Source organism: Kogia breviceps, chromosome 7 (assembly GCF_026419965.1).
Source record: "Kogia breviceps isolate mKogBre1 chromosome 7, mKogBre1 haplotype 1, whole genome shotgun sequence".
Classification (NCBI taxonomy): Eukaryota; Metazoa; Chordata; class Mammalia; order Artiodactyla; family Physeteridae; genus Kogia; species Kogia breviceps.
Genome location: NC_081316.1, coordinates 99,844,359 through 99,868,476, shown reverse-complemented (window position 1 = coordinate 99,868,476; position 24,118 = coordinate 99,844,359). Strand labels below are relative to the sequence as shown.

The window sequence follows — 24,118 nt, the reverse complement described above, 5'->3', positions numbered from 1 at the left end:
ACATTGATGTCTCAGTCCTGCTTGCTGTTGGAAAACTTGGCATATTCTCCAAACTCATAGAAATATATTTCAAAGTTATGTGTGGGTACACAGAATCCTATGCCTCAGTTGTTTCCACCATGGAAAATTGTGTGTGAGAAACCCAGCTGAAACTCTCAATTCAGTAAACATTTTGGTATCATGAATCTTGAGTGTAGGAAAAAACTTGCTTCCATAGTTATCTTCACTTAAAATGTGAACACAGCAGTGCATTTTAACATAACAAAAGAAAAATTAATTTTTGTGACTCTGACATTCATATATTAGAACAGAATATGTTGCTTTTTATGAAATGAAAGTTAAAGATACTTTATTTTTACACATTTTTTATACATTTGTGTAAAAAGTAATTATTAATTTTGAATATTGAGTCTTCCAAGTTAAATAGAGAGTTGTAACTTATAGACTGAAAATTCACAAGTCACAGATACCTAAATGGTGCAGTTACTTTTTGGTTCTGAAATGAAGTTTGTTGTGAAGCAATCTATAACTCTTTCCCTTCACCATTCTTCTGATTTAGGGTTTGGTGAAAGGTCTGCGGGGTACAAGGTGGAACATATTCAGTAGAGTGGGAGAAGTGAGACAGCTGATAGCATCTTCAGAAAGTGAAAACTTGAACTTCAGTAATTTGCGTGTCTGAATTCTTTCACTGTTCTTATTCTGCCATCCAGGATTTGGTGGTTCTTCTTTTCAAAGTAAAGATGTCTTGTACCTTATAGGACCACATACAACTTAACAAACATCTGTGATTATAAAACTTGCCTTCTTAGAAGGTATCAGTAGCTGAAAATATGCTGGACTTCAATTTAAATTGCTGCTAAAACATGTTATAAACTATACAGTGTCACAAAAATAAATAGGTATATAATATCAAGGTTAGATATGTGTGTGTTTACAAACTTATATGTACATACACTCATATACACAGTGCTTTGAGGACATATATGTACATTTTATTATTGTGATTTGATGGAGTTTCATGACTCATACCCCTCAGTCTCCAGAGTATTTGGCAAAAACCTCTGTTACAGGCTGAATGTTTGTGTCCTCCTGAAACTCAGATTTTGAGGCTGTAACCCCCAGTATGATAATACAGTTGACCCTTGAACAGTGTGGGGGTTAGGGGTGCTGACCCTCCACGCAGTCAAAAATCCACTTAGAACTTTACAGTGGGCACTCTCTATCCGTGGTTCTGCATCCACATGTTCAACCTCATATGGTTTAGTACTATAGTATGTATTTATTGAAAAAGAATTCATATGTAAGTGGACCTGCACAGTTCAGATCTGTGTCCTTCAAGGGTCAACTGTATTTGGAGATAGGGGAAATAATTAGCTTAGAAGAGGTCATGAAGGCAGAATCCCTATGATGGGATTACTGCCCTTATAAGAGACCAGAAAGCTTGCTCTCTGTGTACCCCATGTGAGGGTACAACAAAAAGGCAGCTGTCTGCAAAGCAGGAAGAGGGCCGTCACCAAGAGCTAAATCTGCTAACACCTTGACCTTGGACTTCCTAGCCTCCAGAACCATGAGAAATAAGTTTGTGTCATTTAAATCATCCAATCTGTGTTATTTTGGTATAGTAAGTAGCCTGAGCTGCTGACTACCTTTAGTATTATTTTTAAGATTTATTTATTATTTATTTATTTAATTAATTTACTTTTGACTGCGTTGGGTCTTAGTTGCGGCACACGGGATCTTCTTTGAGACGTGTGGGATCTTTTGTTGCAGTGTACGGTCTTCTCTTTAGTTGTGGCATGCGGACTCCAGATCACGTGGGCTCTTTAGTTTGTGGCATGCGGGCTCTAGTTGAGGCGTATGGGCTTAGTTGCTCCATGGCATGTGGGATCTTTGTTCCCTGACCAGGGATGGAGCCCATGGCCCCTGCACTGTAAGGTGGATTCTTTACCACTGGCCACCAGGGAAGTCCCCAGACTACCTTTAAAATAAACTTTCACTGACGTGAAAGTTTGCTTTCCTGTTCTGTTGGTATAGCAAGTGTTCTAAATCACAGAGACTCTAAGGTTCTAATGTGTGCAGAAAGCCTTCAACTTGAATGCTCAATCGTTAGTAGCCACAGCAGCAGTTAAACATCACCCTAGGATGGGGTGATGTTTAGCTTTTGTTTACTTATGGAAGACTTAGCCACAATGTGGGAGGCTGGAAAGGGATCAGAGGAAACTTCCTTTTGTCAGCCACCAATAATGGGGCTTGTAGGCAACATAGCCAGTTTATTTTATAATTTTGTTTCAGTCTGATTTTCTTTATCCAGGACAAGTTTAGATTAGAAACATCCAACTGACAACAGAAATAGCTCTATCAGTATGTCACTGCTGTGCTGAACAGCCTTGACCTAATTTTGACAGACAGCTGTCACATGGCACAACTGAAAGGTAAGGCCTGTTTCTGGATGTCTGGTCACTTGTGTGTGGACTCTGAAAATGGAATGTATATATGCCCACATCAGCTCATATTTCAAAGATCTGGAAAACCCAGCTGCTCTGTGGCCTTTTGCTTTCCCTGTTTACCTTCGTCCTAATTTATACCTAGGAGAGTGTCTGTATTTCCTCTTCTACCCCTACATTCACCATCTGGAACCTCAGATTCCACAGTAGGCATTATGAGGTTATAGTATATCTGAATCTGGTCCGATCTTGGCCTGTTTTTTATTCTTATTTGATACACTCTGGTTTTTACCATTATGGTTTTTGGATTTGATCACTGTACTCCTCCCCTCTGCAGGAGGAAAGTGAGAGGTTGCAGAGTTTTCCAACAATGTCTGATACATTCAAGCCTCTTAGCCTTCATGCAAGTGGTTGGGCACTGGGGAACCAGAGAACCCCTTTGTCACAGTGTGCCATGGATGTAGAAATAATAGCACTTCGTATGGACTATGGTGTGAAAAATTTAGTGAAGCCCTGACCTGTAAGGGAATATTAGGGAGACACCATTGGTGATCAACCTTGCCTACTCCAGGGTGCTACTAAAAGTAATCATGACAGGAGGTTGAAACTGGTAGCTTTGCCAAAGAAGAAAGTCCAGCCAACTTGAAGGCCCATAGTGGTTGGTACTCCAGAAGTCTGCATGAGTAGGATAGAGACAGAGGAACAAATAATAATGTAGAAGGGGAGTTCTACTATCATATTTATTACATACAGTACTTATGCACTCTAAAGCATTACTCTGTATGTTATACTATCATGGTGCTTTCCCTATCAAAGGACTTTCACATATATAATCTTTTTTGATTCTTTGTGGTAGTTCAAACAGTCATGTCATTTTACAGAGAACTCTGAGAAGTGATAGAACCAGGATCCAGAATTTAGGTCCAATGTCTCCTAGCCCAGTGCCGATTCTTCTACATTACATAGATTCTCAGGTTTATTTTATTTCAAAGTTCTTGTCTCACAGAAAGGGGAAAGAAACATTTCTTTCTTAATTTCAGAAAGAAATTATATCCCCGTATAATAGTCTTGGCTATGATGACATTTGTTTTAATTAAATGCTCAAACTGATTCTGGCTGGGGAGATTATGAGTAAATAGAAGATCACACTCATCACAAACAAAAGTGACAATAGTGGGAAGCTTCAGCTCATCCAGTGGTCAAAACCTTGTGTTAATAGGACATAGAAGCAAGGGCCAAGGGTAAAAATAACTTCCTTGTTCCCTTGCAGGGCCAATGTCTTTGAGATATGTCTCTGCAAATAAATGCTGCAGACATGTAGGGAAGACAAGAAGGAAAATAGTTCATTGCTCACTAAATTGTACAGATTAGCCACAAAGGATTAAGAGTCAAATTTGAGTAAGGTAATTTGTAAATTTGATTAAACATTTTTTTCTATCTTTGAAAGTTTAGAGTTCTTAAAAACTTTCCTCAAAGTCCTTATGTTAACGTTATGCTAATTTTGAACGTTTGAAAGTGACTTTAGTACATTTGACTTAAATTCAACTGAAATGCTTGAATTTTTTCTTCATAAAGTGACTGGAACAAAGCAAAGTATGAAAAATTGTAGTTCATCTGACTTAACTCTTTCATCCTGGTCCTTTCTTTAGATAGGCTTTTTTTTCCTTTAAATCTCTATGAGAACTGAGAATGACCAGATTCAGAGTGATTTAGAGGTTCCAAAAATAGCTCTGTATCTCCTGGTTGACATGAAGTTAAAATTCCAGTGAGAGACTACATATAGGTTTCTTTTTAAAATTTTTTTTAAATTAATTAATTTATTTTTGGCTGTGTTGGGTCTTCGTTGCTGCACGCGGGCTTTCTCTAGTTGTGGCGAGCGGGGGCTACTCTTTGTTGTGGTTTGTGGGCTTCTCACTGCGGTGGCTTCTCTTGTTGCAGAGCACAGGCTATAGGCTCATGGGCTTCAGTAGTTGTGGCACGCAGGCTCTAGAGCACAGGCTCAGTAGTTGTGACGCACGAGCTTAGTTGCTCTGCGGCATGTGGGATCTTCCCAGACCAGGGCTGGAACCTGTGTCCCCCTGCATTGGCAGGTGGATTCTTAACCACTGCACCACCAGAGAAGCCCTACATATAGGTTTTTAATATAAACAGTGTTTTATGCGTTGTTGAAAATAAAAGAACAAAACTTTTTTCTTCAATAACCTGCTTACCGTTTTATTTTCCTACATAGGCACACTTGCATTACCACCTTAAACTCTCAGGTATTGGTAGTGTTAATTCATTGATTTAATACACAGCTATTGGAAATACTGAGTAGGGCACTGGAGGAATAGGGAAGGAATAGTGGCAAACCACAATAGGCAGGTGGGCATATTCCTCAGATCTCTGAGGAATTCAAATGGAGAGCCACTCAGATATTTTGTACAAAAACATGTTGGACAAAAAACAAATAAGTAATTTCCAGTTTAATATAAATATACTTCAGATGATTGTTATATGAGTAAGGAAAATTATAGCTTCTGGCTATGAACCAGTTTGCTGGGCTAGAGCCCAGGGTTTAGTAGTTTGGTAGTTAATTTTTGTTGCTGTTGGTTTTGTTTTTTTCATTTTAACAGCCTTGTTGAGATATAATTTATGTACAATTTATCCACTTAAAAGTGGATTCAGTGGTTTTTAGTATATTCCTAGAATTGTGCATTCATTTCCACAATTTTAGAACATTTTCATTACCACAAAAAGAAACACTGCACCCGTTAGCCATTACATTCCAATTCCCTCATTCCCCAAATACCAGGCAAGCACTAATCTATTTTAAGTTCCTATAGATTTGTTTATTCTGGATATTTCATTTAAATGGAGTCATATAATATGTGGCCCTTTGGGACTGACTTCTTTTAATTAGCATGATGTTTTCAAGATTCATCCATGTTGTTGCACATTTCATTGCTTCTTTTCTTTTATTGGCAAGTAATATTCTATTTTATGGATGTACCACATTTTGTTTATGCATTCATCAGTTGATGGACATTGGGGTTGTTTCCACTTTTTGACTATTATGAATAATGTTGCTGTGAACATTAACATACATGTTTTTGTGTGGACATGTATTTTCCTTTCTCTTGGTTATATACCCAAGAGGAATTGCAGGATCATATGGTAACTCTATGTTTAGCCATTTGCAGAACTTACAAACTGTTTTGCAAAGTGACAGCACCATTTTACATTCCCACTAGCAGTGAATAACAGTTCAATTTATCCACATCCTCACGCTTGTTATTTGTTTGTCTTTTTTATTGTCCCCATCCTGATGAGTATAAAGTGGTATTTCAGAGTTTTGATTTGCATTTCCCTGATGGCTAATGATGTTGAGCACCTTTTCATGTGCTTTTCAGATCCTTCGCCCATTTTTAGATTAGCTTACTTGTCTTTGTTGAATTGTAACAGTTCCTTAAATTTAAATATTCTGGATACAAATCCCTTATCATATATATGATTTGCAAAACTGTTCTCCCATTCTGTGGGTTTTCTTTTCACTTCCTTAATAGTGTCCATTGAAGCACAGAAGTTTTAACCTTGATGATGTCCAATTTATCTGTGTTTTTTTTTTGTTGTTGTTTGTGCTTTTGGTCATATCTAAGAAACCATTGCCTAATCCACAGATATTTATGCCTGTGTTTTCTTCTAAAATTTTTATAGTTTCAGCTCTTTTAGATCGTTGATCCATTTTGAGTTAATTTTTGTATATGGTGTGAGATAGGAGTCCAAATTCATTCTTTTGCATGTGGATATCCACTTGTCCCAGCACCATTTGTTGGCAAGGAATTAACTTGCCAACAAGTTAAAAGAATCATCAGACAAATGTTTACCATGAAACTCAGTGGTAATGTAAATGTCAACACTATGTCAAAAGATGTAGTTTGCAATGTACAAGTATGATTCTACCATCCAGCTCCATAACAAATGCTTATATTTCCTTAGTGACAGCATTCCAGCAGAACCCCTTTAAGTAAGTTTGTTTATGTTTCTGTGTGTGTGTTTGGGCGCAGTAGTGTAGATGTGGATGATGAGTGGATTTTTAAATTCACTTAAAACCTTCATCTGTTGAGTATATAGTTTGTACCAGGTATTGTACTAGGCTCTAGGAATGCAAAGATAGGTCTGCTACAGAGTAGAATTTCAATAGTTGTTGAAAGACGGGAGAAAGTTTGGAAATAAGATGTAGTCCTTGCTCTCTAGAAAGGGGCAGAAAGATAATTATAATATAATCTGAAATGCTATAACTGAGGCATAGCTGTGAAGCAAGTTAGGAACACAGAGAATTCAACATTTAGTTCATACAACTGATTAAAAAAAGAATTGAAGTGGAAAGCACCTTGCAGGTTAGCTGGTAAAGTTGCTACAGTTTTGTGTTATTATTGAAACATGAAAGAAAAATGAAGTATAGGCATTTGGGTCTCATCTTTACTTATGATCTCCATTCATTTACTCTTTGGCAGAATAGCTTTTTCGCCTCTGATACTGAATATAGCTGCAGAGGAGACAGCTTAGAAAACCAAACATCTAATTTCTCTTTAGTGCTTAAACCTTGGCAAATGGGACAAAGTCAAGAAAGTCATTTCTAAAAGATTAATGCAGTTTTTTCCCCTAATGTTTAGTTTGTCAATTTAGAAGATTACTTTTAAAAAATTACTCAGTTTCAGGATGGCATCCAATGTTTATGAGGTAATCTCAATATAGACATCAAGCACTTGGGCATTCTGAAAAACCACACTGTGGATTATGATTTTTAAGCTAACAAAGAAACCTACACTGTTTTAAACCTATTTTCTGTTTCCTGTGAGGCAAACGATCATAGTTTTCCCTGTCACTGAACACCTGGGAAATTTGTTGGTGCTGGTACAATATAAGTATAGCCTCAGTCTGTCCTGACAAGTTTGTAGTATTGTACATTTAGAAAGGAATCAATAGTCTCCTTCTATTTCCATGTATTGTATTTCACACAGTTGTTATAAACAAAAAGAAAATCCAAGTCTTTATTGCCTGAGAACAGATTCTTTGATAGATACGTGAATTTTTTTGAAGTCACCATTGGTTCTTTGTTTTGCTATACTTTTGAGCAAAAGAAAGAGATATGAATTTTGAATGAATTAATACCTAGGCTCCCCTTATATTGATAACTCTTAAGACTTTTTATTACTTACAAGAGAAATGAATCCTATGAATTCTAAATTCATTTTGTATATAATGTTTATTTTCTAGCATATCCACGGTGAATCTTTGGTAGACAGTTAACATGAGAATATCAGAAGTAGAAGGAACCTAAGAGACTATGTAGTCCAAATTTTCTCATTTTCTAGATACAGAAATGAAGGCCCAGAGGGGTGTCTGAATTGCCTTAGGCTGCATGTCTCATTAGTAGTAGAGTAAGTCTCAGTACACACAATAGGACCTCAAATAAAAATAATATTTTGCCTGTAGTCTGATTGCATTCTCTGAATATGAGTCTACTAGATGACGTAGATACACTCAGCATTTGACTTCGCACACATCTGCCAATTTTTTTTTTTTTTTTTTTTTTTTGTGATATGCGGGCCTCTCTCTGTTGTGGCCTCTCCCATTGTAGAGCACAGGCTCCGGACACGCAGGCTCAGCGGCCATGGCCCACGGGCCCAGCTGCTCCACGGCATGTGGGATCTTCCTGGACCGGGGCACGAACCCGTGTCCCCTGCATCGTCAGGTGGACTCTCAACCACTGCGCTACCAGGGAGGCCCATCTGCCAATTTTATAACTAAGAAAACACAATCTAATTACTATATACAAATATATACAAATGGTACTCTACATTAGGTCTCCATGAAAAACTACTATTTTAAAAGAACCTTTACAGAAGAAAATTTGTCACTCTTCTTTGATTATCCATTCTCATGTTTAACAGATGTCACTCTCAGAAAGATTCCTTGTATAGGAAGGTTTCAAATTTGGATTCCATGGATCCCTCAAGAATCCATGGGGGGTTTCTGAACCCCTTGAAGTTATGTTCATAATTTCATTCACAGCTTTTATAAATATCTTAAGGGATTAACCTGGATTCTCAGTCTATAGTATAGCTGCATTTCTTTTCACCTTATCTTTGGAAGACCCTTGCTATCCTCTGTATTATAACTGTATTACTTTGGAGATTTACTGTTTCCAAATGAAGAATTTAAGATCATTTTAACTTGTCTTAGGGCTCTTTCTTTTTTTCCACATTTTTAAATCATTTTTATGGCTGTCTTTTGAATCCTTTCCAAATTCTTTGTAAACCCGAAAGCCAAGGAGCTCGGAATTAGAAATCATATGTTAATGAAGATCTTGTTTAGGCACTTGGATCTGCTGAGAGTAGTGTCAGAGTATTAGGAGCAGCAGAAGTAAGACTGCTGAGATAGGTCCAGGAATGTGGTCCCTGCTCAGGTAGGCAAGGCAGACCCTCAAGGTCCAAACGGATCGAGGGTAAGGGGCCCAGGTCAAGCTTAAAGGATTGGGCGCATTTCAAAGTTCAAAGCATAGTAAATAGATCCTGAGTAAAGGGATTCAGGATAAGGAGTAGAAATCAAACCGGGACCTGAAGGTGAAACAGAATCCTGCAGAAAATCTGCATAGGAACAAACTGCCACCTTTCTAAGTAAAATCAACCTAATCTTCCAGAATTGAGACTCTTCATATGGGAACAGGCCTCTGGACTTTGCAATACAAATACTTGTCTCCTAGATTTCCCTTCACCTTGCAACCTCTACATTCACACTGGCCTCAGGATGTTAGATTCCTGAGAGTTGGGTCCCCAGGAGATGTGACTAATGGGAAACAGTAGGATAGGGCTTACAAGCTATAATATATAAAGTAGTGTATCAAAATCACTGGAGTTCGAAGGGATTACAGATTCTTCTGGGAATCTGATGAAAACTGTGGGCTTTCTCTTCAGAAGGAAGGCACCAAATACTATCATGTAAAAAATTTTATACAATTTAACCTGCCCTGAAACTGATTCATGGTTAATAACTCCTGATTGAGAAGTATGGTGTTCTATATTTCTTACCCATTTGTTTCCTGTTCTTTATTAATGTTTTACATAATTTTTTCTGTTGCTGTCTGAGGTATACTGAGGAGGTCTGGGCATTTAGTTTTCACGTGTGAACCAAAAGATTAATGGAGGGAGCAGCAACACTGAGGCCATGGCACTGCTGACAACAATAACGGGAGAGATCCATGGGGGCATGGTGAAATTGGGGGAAAAGAATTGTGCGAATTGTGCAAAGAAGTCTAGTATCCTTCTCACTAGATAATTTTTCTTCTCTTCCTTAGGATGATCTAGGTTTTATTAAGAAGCAGTTCCTTTATGAATCATGTAATGAGATACTGATACTGAGCCACTTGGTTTTATGTGTGTTTTTTTAGAGCAGCATCCAGTCCCAAGCATGGCTGGCTTAGGCCCTCAGGCAGTGGGTGAGACTTCTGGATAGGAAAGGGTGAGAGGGTAGAGCAGGAAGAATGCTTTGGTGACATAGCCTGAACTTCACTCATGGCTATTTGTGACTGTATTGTAAATTTTCACATTTATATCCAGTGGCAGTTCCTCTGCCTCTATCTAGAGGTGATAAATCTGTAAGAATGAAAATTTAGAGAGTAATTATCGGGTTAATTCAAGTTGAATAAAACCTCACCACAAATTTTAGGTCCTGTAGAACAGAGTACCTGAATTATCCAATTAATCCTATATTTATATACCACTTAGAAAAGAAAAAGAAATTCTTTTTTGTTTTTTAAGTTACAGCAAAAAAAAAAAAAAATCTCCTTGGAAAAACAGATTCCCCAATGTGTAAATATTTAAATTTAAATGTCTATTAAATATGTAAGAAATCTAGCCTCCATCTTGTGCTTTAGCTACTTATCTTCTCCGTTTACTTGATCTCTTCAAATTCTGTCTGTCTCTGAAGCCCAGTTTGGGGCCTATCCTACCAATGAAATAGATCTAGTAGAACCTACTCTGATGACATTTTAGAGTATAAATTAGATAATCCAGTCCTGCCTTTGGCATAGTGCCTGGCACATAATAAGCAGTAAAGCTGCAGTTGATGATAATGGTTATGAGCTGTTTTCCCAAATACTCTAGTCACCATTTAACCACCTTGTTCTCTGACCATAAAAAATACTTACTGCCTGTACCACTTTTTGACACTTACTATCTTAGTTTAGATGTTATTATTTATTTCCAGAATAAGATTGCAAACTCCTTGATAGGTAAGGATAGGCAATACAAATCTTGCTGAGTTGGATTGAAAATTGGCATTTACTTGCTTTACAAGCCATGTGTTCTTCATTGTGATCTTTTTTCCTCTACAGAAAATGAAAACACTAGCAGAAAGGAGGAGGAGTGCTCCATCTCTTATCCTGGATAAAGCCCTGCAAAAACGACCTAGTACCAAGTAAGTGAAAAGCTTTGTATTACACATTTGGTATGTGTTTCATTTCTTTTACCTGTGGCGTTTGTTTGCTTTTTATCAAGACCAGAATTCTCTGTTAAATAATAGAAAATATGACTTCTGAGTTTATTTAGTAAGGCCTATTCTTTATGTAAAACTTAAAGCCTTTTAAGAGCTGGTGATCAATTGCTTTAAAACTGATTCAGAAGTGAATCTTACATCACATGGTACACAAACATGCATGTTCCACACATTGTTAAGGTTTATTTATGGAAACATTTAGAAATCAGTATACTAAAGATAAGTTATTTTAACCACTATACATGTTTGGTTGTGCACAAACTTTTGCTTACTTTTTATCATAAGGTGATGCCTGTGTATGGGTAAAAGGCAAGTTTTTACCAATTTTAGATATGAAGAAAGATAGCCAGATTAAGATTATTAAAAAATTGAGTGTTGATTTCTTTTAGGCATTATTGGTTAGATTAATTAGTGAAATTTAAAGTGGAAAAACAGGCTGTGGACATCTTAAGAGAGTCTTTCATAATACTTAGAAATTGAATGGCTATTCAATCATTAATTTATTCAATAATTTTTAATGGCATTTTAACTCAGAGGCATTTTATCAAAGGAAACCTGTGATGATTTTCCTCTAATATGTGAATCCTTTCATGTAAAGTGAAGTCCTTATCACTTTTTTAAAAGTAAGGGTATATCTGATATTTCTATGAATGGTGTGCTAATTTAACATAAAATCTATGTGAAGACATGGAATTTTTTTTCAGTGTCCAAAATAAATTATATAGCCAAACCCCAAAGAGTGAAACTTTCAAAATACTTAAGTCCCTCCCCTCTTAGTACTCAGCAAGTTCTCAGAATCAGGCAGCTCCCCCAGCTGCCCACAAATGACACAAGCTTTAGTCACTGGGTTGATCAGAAAATGTAAATTACTTTTAATAGATGCCTCATCAAAATTTAATTAGGAAGATATTCTTCTGCCAAATGAATAATACAGTAATATACTTCAGTGCCATATATAAATGACTTAGATTGTTTTTACATTAGTATATCTTTGCATTCATGTGGATAAGAAAAGAATGGTTATATCTTCATAGTTTGACCTTGATTACCTAGAAAACTCAGGAGAAATTATTTTTTAGGGGAGGTAGACAGAGGAGGCAGAATTGTCTTTAATTCTACTGTATATGTAAAAATAGCTTTATTATTCACTTTTTAAAAAACAGGTAAACAGTTTTAGGTAAAATTTTTTTATTGGAAGTTCCTGGGATGAACATGTGTTAAGCTTGTTAATTAAAAGTAGCCCTTATTTATATCAGAGAAGCTTTAGCCCCATATCAGGGATCAAATAGTGGCCCACTTACCCGCTAACCCAGGATGAGGATTTACAACAGTATGCATGTAGGCACTGAAAGTTCATATAGACCATTGGTTCTCAACAGGGTGGTACTAACCTCCAGGGGGCATTTTGGAATTTTGTGAAGCAAAATGATTTAGGGGGCAGTCGCCAGAGATACTAGACATCACATAATGCACAGGACATCCTAAACAACAGTTTTGTGGCTCCTGCATAGTTTTTGAATATCCCATGTATGGAATACTTGTGAAGAGGGGGAAAAAAACTTTATATAATTATCTGTGCCTATAACTATGTTTTTTTTGCTGTTTTTTTGTTTTTTGCTGTACTTGGGCCTCTCACTGTTGTGGCCTCTCCCGTTGCGGAGCACAGGCTCCGGACGCGCAGGCTCAGCGGCCATGGCTCACGGGCCCAGCCGCTCCGCAGCATGTGGGATCTTCCCGGACTGGGGCACGAACCCGTGTCTCCTGCATCGGGAGGCAGACTCTCAACCACTGCGCCACCAGGGAAGCCCTATAACTATGTTTTATATACAAAGTATTTTATATTCTTTTATGTAAATTTAATAAGCACTAAAGTTTCCAGAAATGTAGCTACCTTGCATACCAAGAGACAATTGCACTTCGTATTGTTTGGAATCATTTCAGAAAATCACTTGGCTTTACTTCATTTTCTCGTACTTGTAGCATGGAGTAGTTTCTTATCATCCTACTTATCTTAAATCTAAATATATTCATTATAAGTAGGTGTAAGCATCTGACTACTTCAGTGTCTTTTAATATAGTCATGAATGAGCATATACATATTGAAATACATAATTTATTATTAATTACTTTCATTTCCCTTTATATTACTATCCGGGTATTTTATTGACACTTTTGAAATTCTGTTAAATATCTGTGAATTTTGTTTCAGGACAGAAAAGGAGGAATTGGAATAAATGTATATGCATTTGTCCTGTATATAAAAAAGGGACATTGGATCTAGGATTGAGAATGACTGATAGAGATTAAGTGCCAGGTTAGGGAAAAAGCTAACACCTACCTGACTTACTGGGGTTGAGTTAGAGAACCAATATGATAATTTACAACCATGTCCTTCCCCACTCCTGCCTCCCCATCACCTCTGCAATAATTGGTGCTTACATTAGAGTCAGTTTCCCAAATTCCTGCCTCAGAAATAGGGAAATATGATGGGTTTTTGGCAAAATAAAAAAGGAAAAAAGTATATTTAAGTTGAAGATAGATGTTTTAATCTTCAGTTTATTTCCTGTGAGTTTCTCCAGGTCAGTAGTGTGAGTGCATAGGGCAGGGGAATAGGACTTTCACCTATCTTTTAGAAATAATGCTTTTATGCTATGTAGTATTGGGTGGTTAATGTGTATACCAAAAAAAAGCTATTGGGTGTTGAATGTGTACAAAATATTTGTAAGTAGTGTAATCTCAGGATTGGAATGAACCTTAAAGATCATCTAGTCTGGTGGTTTCTGAATCTTTTAAAGTCAGTATTCTGCAGGGGGACCCAGGCATCTACATATTTTTCAGAAACTCTTCATAGTTGATTCTGATACACTCTTGGTAGAGAACCACTATGACTGGCTACAAAAGAATCCTTTCATAAAAGAATGCTTTTAAAAAGGGAATACTGAACCAAAATTTTAAGGAAGTACAGAATTATAATATATATTTCTTATAAAACAGTGTGGACATTATAAAACCAAAAGCAAAGTCCCCCTCTCCATCCCCAAGGGTAACCATGGTTAATCATTTGTATGTCCTTGTAAACCTTGTCTATGCAAGTGTGATTAGAATTTTTTTTTTTTTTTTTTTTTGTGGCCTCTCACTGTTGTGGCCTCTCCCGTTGTGGAGCACAGGCTCCGGACGCACAGGCTCAGCGGCCATGGCTCACGGGCCCAGCCGCTGCGCGGCATGTGGCATCTTCCTGGACCGGGGCACGAACCCGTGTCCCCTGCATCGGCAGGCTGACTCTCAACCACTGCGCCACCAGGGAAGCCCTGTGATTAGAATTTTTATTTGCTTTCTGTAATGTTTAAATTCTCATTTTAATATAGATAAATTAGTTCTTTGCATTTTCAAGTCTTGCAGTTTTTTTTAAAAAGTTAAAAAGTTAAAAGTTACATCTATCAGTTAATGAACTTGCTATTTTAAAGAAGCTTTGTAGTGAATTGTTTTATAAAGTAAATCACTTCTTTTTTCAAAGTTGTTAAAAATAACTCAAATTTTCATAATTTGAATTTTGCTTTTCCATAATTTATACCCAGGAAACAAGGAAGATTTCTGAAGTCTAAGCTGTGCACACCTATTTGAAGTAGAACTTTATGCAACAAAACTCAAGTACCTAAAAAGAATCTTTACTATCTCTTTGCATGTAATATCATGGGAGCTAACCTATAAAAGATCTGTACACAGTGTGTGGACAGACAGCAAAGAAATTGGGTGTTTTATTTATTAGCATTGCATATTTCTTGAGTTAAACAAAGCCATCATAGCATTTCATATTTCTTGAGTTAAACCTATATTTGATTTTGGCTTTGCAGTAGAACGTTATTTCTACTGTTATCCCCTAGTTAAGGTGTTTTTTAGTAATTAATGACTTGTAGTGTTAAAGCTTTTGTCCAAAGTTTAGCAAACATCCACAGAGGATTTAATGGAATCCTTTCCTTTAACAGCTGTTGCATCTCAATTTTTATTGAATTTAATTAACAAGAGCTAGGTTTAAAAGAGGAGGAAATAGGTTAAGCAGTGACTTAAATGTGTTTGTGTGTTAAACACAGTTTTATCTCCCAAATTCTTTGTTCAACCCATCGAGTTCATAAGGAAGGGGCAACTTAGAGATTTTAACCTTTGGGGGGGTTATCTGGACACTATTGATCAGCTGGAGGTGATTCCTCTAAGTAATTATTATGTTAGCTGGTATAGCAGATGAAACGTATCTTTCACACTAAGAAGGTTAGTGGTTTTCCAACATGGCTGTACTCAGCTGTTTTTACTCTCAAACACAATAGTGTTCAGTTCTGTGTTTAAGGATGACCTCACCTCATGCAGTAGCCATCCTCCTGGTAAGACTCTGGGCACCTGTATTAGAGGGCTTAGTTTCCTTAAAAGTAAAATAAGAGTATTGAAGTTATTATTTGTTAAACCCTTCTACTTCTAGTTCTATAGCTATATAATTATGATTTGTTGAAATTCAATACTTCCTACACTTACTCTGAATTCTAAATCATTCTTAATTACTTGCAGTTTCCTAAACACAGTATACTGTCTAGCATTGTCTCAAATGTCACTTCCTTCAGGAACTCCTCTAGGCCTTTGTAAATAACATTTGTGCTCCTATAGAACCTTGTATATCTTGAACCACAGCACTCATCCCACTGCACTGGCATTACAGTTTATGTCATGTTCCCTTTAATGTCCCTGACATTTGTTAATAAAATAATGCCTTATAAATAATATCTGGTGTTCAATTATTATTTGTTGGATGAATCGGTGAATGAGCAAGTGACTCCATTTCCAAACTACAATAGGAATTTAATAAGTTAGCACAGTAGTTGCTGATTCTCCTGCCCTCCTTTGAGTAGCCAATACATAAAAGACCTTCCTTTTTCATTCATATTATTTGTGAGATTCTGGCTAGGGAAAAAGGAAGATTACTTTTACAAAATGATTCTGAGTTATTGTTAGGAAGTTATTTCATGCAGCAGAATACCACAAGAACTCATGTATGTGGTCTGTAAATGCCACATATAGTGGCATTCTTGTGGTACTTCTTCATCGTTTACTTAAGGATAAATTCAAGTCATACAAACTTTTCTTCCAGAAATTCACTTGTTTTGATGTGGTATTCAGCCCACCTTGTAGAAAAATACACAAAAATATACCCACTTTAGTTTTAAGTTAGCACAGTGTTAGCACTTTCAAGTTAGTATTCACCCATCTCCATCCTTACCTCCAAATCAATTTATTGTGTGTGTGCTGCTTGAAAGACTTTGTAGTAGGTACTTTACATATATTACGTTTTCAATCTCTGCTTATTGCTGCTGAGAGGAGAGAAAGGCAATGCCAAGGAAGTGTGGTGCAGCAGGAAGTGCTTGGGCTTTGGCTGCATTCAAATGCTGGCTCTCCATCCTGATTTTCTGTGTGACCTCAGATAAATTACCTAATCTCTGAGTCTCAGGGTCTTCCTCTGTAAAATATGAATCTAATGCTTTCATAGAATATGAAATGAGAAAATAAGTGAAGATGTTTAAAAGATTGACTTAGTATTATTAGTTGCCTCTTTCCTTCCCTTAGATATATTTCATTTTCAAGCTTTAAACCTCCTGAATTATCCAGTACCATTTGTTAATGAAAAGCACCTACTTTATTATCACAGCATTGTATGACTAGAAACGAATCATTGAGCCTGGCTCATTATATAGTAGAAATTGAGTCAAAGACTTGCCCTAGGTCACACAATTGATTAACATTAGAGATAGGAATGGAAATCCAGATCTCTGATCTTGATGGAATATTCTTTGCATTACATAAATAAAAGGAATATGATATAATATCTAAGAGCATGGATTCTGGAGCCAAACTGCCAGGTTTGAATCCCAATACTGCCCCTTACCAGTCATGTGATCTTGGGTAGGTTTTAAACCAGGGATAATAATAAACCCTACCTCATAAGGTTGTAAGAAAGACTAAATGGTTATTATATATGTAAAGCTTTTAATGTAGTCTCTAGCACATAATCAGTGCTTTTATAGTTGAAGGCTGTGTTGTTGTTGTAGTGGTAATAGTAGTAGTAGTAGTAGTAGCAGTAGTAGTAGTAGTAGTCGTAGAAGCATTAATAAAGAAATAGAAGTTCATATTATCCTGGTAAAGAGACTCTTTGAGGACCATAATAGATGGAAAATTTTAAAAGATGAAAGATGCAATCTGGAAGCCAGCTAGACTCTAGTATTAAATTCATTTTAGTAAGATAACTATATTTCTAGGCCTGGCCTGAAGCAAGATTAGCTCAGAATATTTGGGATTTATTCCTGGTAGACCCTGACAATTCTTGAGGTCTCCCTAGGCAAAAGTTCAAAGTATACCTAGGATGATTCTGGGAAATAAGGGCTTGAGACATGGAGGATTGACCTGCTTTGCTTGGCCACTTGAGATGAAGGGGCTCCAGGAGCGTCATATGTGCCAAAGGTATGAATCCAGATGAGACACATATAGAATTAGCTAGCTTGGAGTAAGGATACTAGGGTGAGAGAGCCAAAGCAGAAGCCATTCAAGACTAGGAAAGCAGCTGTTTGCTAACTGACTTCTTTCTTTTGGTCAGTTCACTCCTGTTATGTATGACTCTACACATACACACACACACACACACACACACACACACACACACACACACACACACACACACACACACACACAAGCACGCACGCACTCACTCATCTACATGCTAACATCGTCCTACTCAGAATGTCCCAGATAGTGTTCTGCAAATTCCTCATCATTCCATTTCCTTTTTCTCTGTCATGTTAGCATCTAACATCTAATTAGTCTAAAGTGGATGATAACTTGCCATACTTTCAAATGCAAGGAGAACATTTATACTCTGGAGTAGTTTACTGAGGACTGTGGTCAAATCTACTTTCATAAGAGAATGAAAACCTGCTTCTACCTGTGATAAGTGTAAACTTGACCGATATGGTCATTGAAATAACTGAATGATCTCACAAAGGCCACCCTCATGCTGAGACTCTAAGATAGTTATGGTAACTGTTTGATAGAATTTAAAGGAAAAGTCAATTTAAAAGGGAAGTTACTAGACTTTCCTTTGGAATTCTATAAACCTTCTGTACCTAGATACAAGTTTTTGATATAAACCTTTTAAATAAAATTTTAAATTTTAGAGGAATTTAAAAAAATCTTTAAGACCTTTTCAGGGCTTCCCTGGTGGCGCAGTGGTTGAGAGTCTGCCTGCCAATGCAGGGGACGCAGGTTCGTGCCCCGGTCCGGGAAGATCCCACATGCCGCGGAGCGGCTGGGCCCGTGAGCCATGGCCGCTGAGCCTGCGCGTCCAGATCCTGTGCTCCACGACAGGAAAGACCACAGCAGTGAGAGGCCCGCGTACCGCAAAAAAAAAAAACCTTTTCAAAATTACAATAAACTATACTGTTATATTACCTTAGATAAAAACCTGTATTCAGGTTTTTTTTAAAGAAAAAAACACTATTAAAAAAAAAAATAAACAATACTATTCATTGCGCTGCCTTGTATTACATGCCAGTTGGCTGTAAGCCTATTCCTACAGTTTTGGACAATGTGTTCTGAGGTTTTAGGACCTGTAGATGATTCAAGGTGTGTGATGAGCAGACCACCAAGTAGAAATTTAATACACGAAGATTACCAGCAGTCTACAGAGTCCCTTCTTTCCTTGCAAGGAACATTTTCCAAAGTAAAAATCAGATGTAAAGGAAAGAGATGGCGGCAATTGCTTTGTAAAGTGGCAAATTCTTACCAAAATGGAATTCATTCCTTTGTTAAACAAAAGGTTTCCCAGGCCCACATATCACTTTATTCTCTTCAAACTACTTTTCGTATTCTTTAAAAATGATCAAATACATCTGTTCCTGGTGTAGTATGCTATTTTCCTATCGTATGATTCTGGGAGGACATCTTTAGAAGATGTAAGTGTCTCCACATTCTAGTGAACTTTGACAGGGTCAAATTAATTTATTTCTGCACTTGCAGAACAGTACATCCGTTTAATTTCTTTATTCCAACTATAACCTAATTTGTTAATTGCAGTTATGATTCAGTTTTATCTTTCATTTTGGCACCAGGAAAGCACTGTCTCATTAGTGAATGTTTATTCAATTTTCCTCACCCCTCTCCACGGGGTTAGCAGGCTGTCCTAAGACATCCTTACTATATTGGTCTAAATACTGCCTTACCCTGTACATCTTGAAAGATTTCTCAGAGGAGCTTTGGAATTTCATGATTGACTTTCCTTCAAAACCTTTAAAAAAGCAGAAGAATAATTTTTAGTATTATTGAGAACCTTCATACTATTATGGTTAAGAAAGTATGGACTATGGAGCCATTCTTCCTGGGTTTGAATCTGGCCCTCCTTATTACCAAGCATGAGAACTTTGGCAAGTTTCATAACCTCTTCAGGCCTCACTTTTCCCATCTATAAAATGGGGATAACCTCATAGGGGATTAAAGGAGTTAAAATTGTAATATATCTGGCACATTTTAAGCATTATATAAGTTTTTTTGTTAAATAAAATTATTAAAAATATATAAATCCTTGTGCTGCCATGTCACATAATGTCTAATTCTCTTAGTGTTCCAGTTATAGCTTTTTCTTCTACTTGACTACCTGCATTTTGAGTGAAGGGACCATGTTTTCTGCTCTTATATCTGCATATTTAGTGCTAGGTATAGAACAGATATTCTATAAATATTAGCTGAGCTGAATGAGTGATTCTTCCCCTAGCTAAGTAAGTAAACTCTCAGTTGGAGTAGAAAGAAGGATAAGAGTCCACTGCTGCCTGAGAAATTGACACAGCCAGCATCGAAAAGCTACACAAAGAAATGCCAATTCTGGAGTGACCAGCAGTTTAATGTTTGTTGATTTAATGCTCACATGTTTAACATCTCAGCTGTATAATGAGTCACTGCCATTGATTCTCTGATGCATAGCTCCTGGTGTAATGAGAAGACACAGGGAATGGATTCTAGTTTCTGCTCTATCACTAATGACCCTGGTGGAGTCACCTAGCCTTTCTTCAACCAGGACTCTTTCCTTACCTGTCAGTGGTGGGAGAAGGGGGAGGGTGCAGTTGACTAAATCCTTTATATACTTTCTTCACCAGCCCCCAACTGTACAATTTTGTGTTTCTTTAGGCTAACCATAACTCAGTCACAAGGAGAATGGAAAATGGTATGAATGCTTCTTACAAACCCTTTTATCACAACTCTTAAAAGATCTCCAAGTGTGTGTCTGTCACACTACTAAGAAATGAGTATCCTCCTTATCCTCTTTTAGTGCAGAGGTCAAGCAAATGCTTATTTGGGATCTTTGGTCAGTTTATTGTCATAATGTCATTTTGGTAGCCAGTCTCCATAATGGCCCCAATGACTCCTACCTCCTGGAATTCACATACTTGTCCAGTCCTCCCACACACATTGTATCTGATCTCCGTAACCAATAGGATATTGCAAAAATGATGATTTATCACTTCTCAGATTAGGTTATAAAAGACCAAGCTTCTGTCTTGATTGCTCTCACACTTTCTCCATCTCTGTAATCATTTTCTCTGGGGGAAGCAATGTCCTAAGTAGCCGTCTACAGAGAGGCCTATAATGGGCAGAACTGAAGCTTCCAACCAACAGCCCCGTGAATAACCTTGCAAGTAGATTTTCAAAACCCAGTCAAGTCTTCAGAGATTGCAGCCCTAGCTTGACTGCAACCTCGTAAGAAACCTGAGCCAGACTCACCCAGCTGAGCTACTCCCTGGTTCTTGACCCCTAGAAACTGTGTGGGATAATAAATGTTTGTTGTTTTTAAGTGGCTATGTTTTGGGGTCATTTGTTATGTAGCAAGTGGTAATCAATACAGTCGTCTTCAAGTCATGAAACTAGCTTTCTAGAACGCTTCTCCTATATATCTTTTATGTATTCTTACTGCTAGAAGTGGAAAGATGGAAGCAGATACTCTTCCCATTTATAAATGAAAACGCTTATTCCCCAGATCATGTAATTTGTTGGAAAAGGGGCCAGTTAACATTCTTTCTTTAAACAGCTTTATTGAGATACAGTTCATACCATTTAATTCACCCATTAAAAGTGTACAGTTCAGTGGTTTTTAGTATATTCCCAGAGTTATGCAGCCATCACAACTTTTAAAGCACTTTCATCCCTCCTGAAAGAAACCCCATAGCCATTAGCTGTTGTTCTTCATTCTCTCCCATGTCCCTTCTTTCCCTATCTCTAGCTTTAAGCAGCTGCTGACTTCCTTTCTGTCTCTATAGCTTTGCCTCTTCTGGACATTTCATATAAATGCAGTCATGCACTATGTGGTCTTTTGTAACTGGCTTCTTTCAATTAGCATGATATTTTCACAGTTCATCTATGTTGTAGTTTATATCAATACTTCATTACTTTTCTTTGTTGTTAATATTTCATTATATGGATAGATACAACAGTTTTGTTTATTTGGTCATCAGTCGATGGAAATTTGGTTTATTCTCACCTGTTGGCCATTATGAATAATGCTGCTGTAAACATTCATGTGCAAGTTTTTATGTTTCATTTTTCTTGCATATATCCAGGAGTGGAATTGTTGCATCATATGATAACTCTATGTTTAGCTTTTGGAGGAGCCAAATATTTTCCAAGGCAACTGCACCATTCCTACCAGCAGTATATGATGGTTCTGACTTCTCCACATCCTTACCAGTCCTTGTTTTCCATCTTTTTACCTATAGCCATCTTGGTGAGTGTGAAGAGGTTTTCATTTTCATTTCCCTTATGACATTGAGCATCTTTCATGTGTTTATTTTCCATTTGCATATCTTTTTGGTAGGAATTTTCCATTTAAAACTTAGAACATTTTTAATTGGGTTATTTGTCTCTTTATTAATGAATTGTAAGAGTTCAGTATTCTTAATATTATGTGTGCATATGCAAAGCAAAATACAGGATTGTAGCATTAATTTGTAGCTTCCAAGGCTCGCAAAGCACTTGAGCCTAAAACATCTGGAAGATCAACCAAGTTTCAGTTGTCTAATTCATTTTGTATCTATATAACTTTGGCTTAGTCTTTTTTCCCATTGAGACTAACCCTTCAGTTTTTGGAAAAAAATAATTTCTGTGAGGTGAATCCAAAATGGTCCTGTGGCAGGTTTCTTTGCTGCATACTCTATAAATTAACATTAATTTAGGACATTTAATAATCCTAACTTTTTTGATAATTATGGTTTTCTAGAATAGCTGCTTTTTTGTTTATTTTCTACAAACACATTTTTAAATAATTATAAAGTTAATATACGTGTATTTTAGAAAATTTAGAAAATGCAGAGAGGTACAAATAAAATTTTGGTCTGCATTCCTAGATATCAACCTTGACACCTTTTTCTGTCATTTGACTTCAAATTTTATATATTTTATGACTGAATCATCAACATGATCATAAATAATGCTTTATATGGTAGAAACATTCCGTACTTACCATATTTGTCTTATATATGTAAACATTGAAGTAGAAAGAGGAAAACAAAGCAGCTGCCTTAAGGCATGAAAGAAGGCTTCAAAGAAGTGATACATTATATGCTGAGTTTTAATGGATGAATAGGAGTTCTTTAGCATAGGAAACGGGTGACACAATATTGTAGCAATGATAAGTTAGAGCTCAAAGTTTCTAGAAAGGAGTGGAGATGGGACTAGTAAAGAAGGATCAGACAGTAAATAAAGATCAGACTGGGAACAACCTTTGTCAGGATGAAGACTTTAGATTTCTCGGTAGTTGGGAAATATTATTAAAAAATCAGTCAATTATGTGATTTAACTTGTGTTTTTGAAAGAAAGCGCTATCAAAGAATTGATTGGAAGAGAGAGATGGGCAAGGCAGTTAGAGAGACTATTTAAGGGACAGTTGAAAATAATTCAGGTAAATGATAATGGAGTACTTACTTATATAGTGAAGGGGAAATTTTTAGAGACATTTAGGAATGAGAATCAATAAGATTTGGATGTAAGGAAGTGAAAGGAGTTAAGAATGAAGTTTCTAGCTTTTGAATACTGGATAGATGGTTTCAAACATGGTAAATTTTGAGGTGTATGACAAAGTGTTAGTATTAACAATACTGATAAAAGGTATAATTTAAACTGAGTGCTTACCAGTACCAAGTTTTTAGTTAAGTATTTTATGCATACGTTTTGGGGTAATTCTTTTCATTTTACAAATAAGGATATTTAATCTTAGAAGTTTAAAATAATTTACGTTAGATCTCACTACTATTAAGTAATGGAGTTTAAATTTAAATCTACTTCTCTCTGACTTTAAAATTCATGACCTTACCCAATATATTAGACTGCCTCAATAAAAGCGATTCAGTTTTTAGAATTCCCTATCTCATAAGATATATAAAGAACATTTCTAGAAGCTAAGTTTATAAACTTCATTGTAAGTATTATAATCTCATTGTAACCATTAGGTTCTGTCTGGTGTGGCAGATCAGAGATTCCGCAATTATTCTGCCACTTAGCAAACATTGATTTTTATCTAACTCACAGAGGCTAAAAATTCCTATAAATTACAAATTTATAAATTTGTAAAAATTATAAATTATGTTATTCTTTTTTTACTTAATGTTGGATATTTTCTAGTGTAAAGCAGGATGTTGAAATGCTATATATTTTATTTTGTATTACTTGTTTTTGTTTTCATTTGGACTCTAATTTTTAATGTTAACTTGTTTATGGCCTATACCAGAGAATATGGTTGTATGGTATTTGATTTTTAAATTTTCTTTATGATTTGACACATAGATTTTTAGGAGTTTTACATGTATGTTGAAAAGTATGTTACCAGTTATGTAAATCATCAATACTTTCCTAATATTTTGTCCTCATTTTCTGTCACTTCCTAAAAGAGGGGTGAAATGTTTCCCACTTCAGTTGTGAACTTATAAATTTCTTCTTGTTATTCTATTAGTTTTGTGCTTTATGTACTTTGAACCGGTATTGTGAGGTCCGTAAAGCTCAGGGTAGTTATATCTTTTTGGTATATTGTACCTTTTATCAAGTGGAAATATCTCTGTTTTGTCCTATTT

At 36.4% G+C, this 24,118-nt stretch overlaps 1 protein-coding gene across 12 annotated transcripts in view; it reads left to right on the top strand.

Annotated features, from left to right (window-relative positions):
• The window catches only part of ARHGAP20 (Rho GTPase activating protein 20), a 140,842-nt gene that overhangs the window by 6,867 nt on the left and 109,857 nt on the right, over positions 1–24,118 (top strand). For all 12 annotated transcript variants that reach the window (XM_067038908.1, XM_059069455.2, XM_067038911.1 and 9 more), the window contains exon 2: positions 10,822–10,904. In XM_067038908.1, coding sequence (XP_066895009.1) covers positions 10,825–10,904 — 80 coding nt within the window. In that variant the 5' untranslated portion in view covers positions 10,822–10,824. The remainder of the gene's footprint in view (positions 1–10,821; positions 10,905–24,118) is intronic.